Genomic DNA, 2,385 nt, shown 5'->3' on the forward strand with positions numbered 1-2,385 from the left:
CTGTCATAATAGAAGAACAAACGTTAACAAGTTGATTCGCAAGTGACGTTTTCCCAACTGAGCTTGCTCCGACTATCACCAAACTCACGTGAATTTCTGGTTTTGACATCCAACAGTAAACTGCTTTTAAGAGTTTTCTTTTTCAATTATAGTTACTTTTCTATATCTTTAGCACTTCGATCCTAATCCCGTGAATTTCTTCTGCAAAACGTCTCTTTTCCGCCATCTTTCTCGCTTGATTTCTGTTTCTCAATCTATTCATTTTCTAGTTGTTTTTATTATAATAAATGGTTTCTTCATTGTAACTAGTACTTTAATTCTTTTATAGTAATTATTGTAATAGTAAGAACATCAAACTGATCTTGTATATCACATAAATGGAAGCTCCAACACCGGTGATGGTCGATGAAACCACTTTTGTACGCGAAATTACTGCAACAGATCACATCAACAAAAGTTTAGCGGAGGCGTATCGAAAGCATCTTGAAGAATGTCCACAAGAATTCGAAGACATTTCTGACAGTGGTGATTGGGATGATCCCAATGGGCTTGAACACATGGCTGAGCGTTCTCAAACAGAGAATGTACCGACCCTTCGCGAAGAAACAATTTAATGCATTTTACTCTTCGTTTAATACCAAACAACTTAAAAGCGTGCGGTGCACACAACTACTCAATTAATTACCACAATCTTATTCGCCAGTTCGTCCAACACCAAATTCAGCAATCCAAAATGCTCATCACACCTCGGGTCGACTTGTCGAATTTTGCTTTTATCCAGCTCAAACGGGTACTTTTGCCGATTCTTGATCACAATCAAATTCTCCTGATATGGGTTCACAAAGTACGCAACCTCCTTCCCAAAGAATATCTCCATCGAGTTGTCCTCAAATATAAACGTCGAAAACCTTTCCTCCTTGTTGTATTTCCTCACCAAACACATTTTCAAATCCTTTTTCGTCTTATCCCCTCCCTCCAAATTTTTCAAAAATCCTTTGATAATGCGGCACTTCTTGTTCACATCGTGAGTCTGTTTATCGATTTCGTTCGCAGCAACGTCGAGCTTCGATAAGTCTTTCCCGTAATATGAATAATAGTCCCCATAAAAAAAGATGGTCGTGTTGTCGTTGAACCTCCCACCAACAGTGGAGTCCTCCATCAAATAGATCACACCGTACTTATCCGTTTTGTCTAAATAATCGATGATCACATTATACTCCTTCCCTTCAGTCACCACAGCATTGACGGCTGGTCGTTTCGTGATCATAGCCTTCATCGACCTCTTGATGGATTCAATTTCGGGTAGTTGCACCTTCTTATCCTCATTTTCTCCACAATACACAAGATTTCTAATATCAATGTCGTGCATCAGAGAGTCTTCTGGTAACGACGCAGGCACAACGTGTGGATCAAAAAAGGCAAACTGCAACAGTTGGTCTGCGGTCGGTCGTTTTGTTGGGTCTTTCATTAACGAGTTATCAATCAATTTCACAAGTGCGTCTGATATTCTTTTAGTCGGCGGGAATCCGTACTCACATTTTTTGATCTTGTCATAAACGTGATCGCGAGAAGTCGATCCAAAGGGGGTCATCCCAAACTTGAGGTAATACAACATGACTCCAATCGCCCAAATGTCGACCGCATATGAATGTCCAGTTTTAGTAATAATTTCAGGCGCCATTGACGTTGGAGTACCACACATCGTTTTTCTCGTTGTGCTGTTCGAATCCAACTGTGCCGCAAGTCCAAAATCGCCGATCTTGACGTGCATGTCGTGAATGAATATATTGGCAAGCTTCAAGTCTCTGTGGATGACCTTTTGTTGGTGTAAGTAGATGACGCCTTCAATCACCTCTTTCATCCAATACGCTATCTCGGGCTCATGTAGTCTTCTTCGCCTTGAAGAAACTTCCTTTAACGTTTCCATGTTGCAAAGATCCAACAAGATGTAGATGTACTTCTTCTCGACATCTTCAAACACTTCTCTCATCTTTACAATTCTATCGTTGTCAAGATCTGAGTGTATTTGGACCTCACTTCGTAACTTCTGTAATACCGTGCCTTTAAGTGGTTCTCTTAATATGACTTTCACGGCAAGTTCCTCTTGTGTCTTCTTATCGACTACTTTGAAGACCGTCCCAAACCCACCACTTCCTAAAAACTTGACTTTCTCCCAGACCCGAGTCACTTTCTTTCCGTTTTCCTCGACTATTTGTGAAATCGGACTAAAGTCTTTCGCTACAGACGGGTCGTTGATAGATATCACCTTCTTGCTACTCCCCTTCCCTTTCATCTTGTTCTTTCTTTTCAAGTTTTCTTTTTCTCTCTTTTTTCTTTTACTATTCAATTGTAGTTTCAGTCTTATTATATTACTATTTTTTGTGA

At 40.0% G+C, this 2,385-nt stretch overlaps 1 protein-coding gene across 1 annotated transcript; it reads right to left on the bottom strand.

The window, feature by feature from the left end:
* Positions 1 to 673: 673 nt before the first annotated feature.
* On the bottom strand, positions 674 to 2,293 carry EIN_491160 (serine/threonine protein kinase, putative; the record flags this gene model as incomplete). Its single annotated transcript, XM_004255680.1, has 1 exon — positions 674 to 2,293. The coding sequence occupies one exon, from the start codon at positions 2,291 to 2,293 to the stop codon at positions 674 to 676; it is 1,620 nt and encodes a 539-aa protein (XP_004255728.1).
* Between the last annotated feature and the right edge of the window lie 92 nt (positions 2,294 to 2,385).

The sequence above is a fragment of the Entamoeba invadens genome (assembly GCF_000330505.1).
Source record: "Entamoeba invadens IP1 unplaced genomic scaffold scaff_1105074726209, whole genome shotgun sequence".
In the NCBI taxonomy this organism is placed as follows: Eukaryota; Evosea; order Mastigamoebida; family Endamoebidae; genus Entamoeba; species Entamoeba invadens.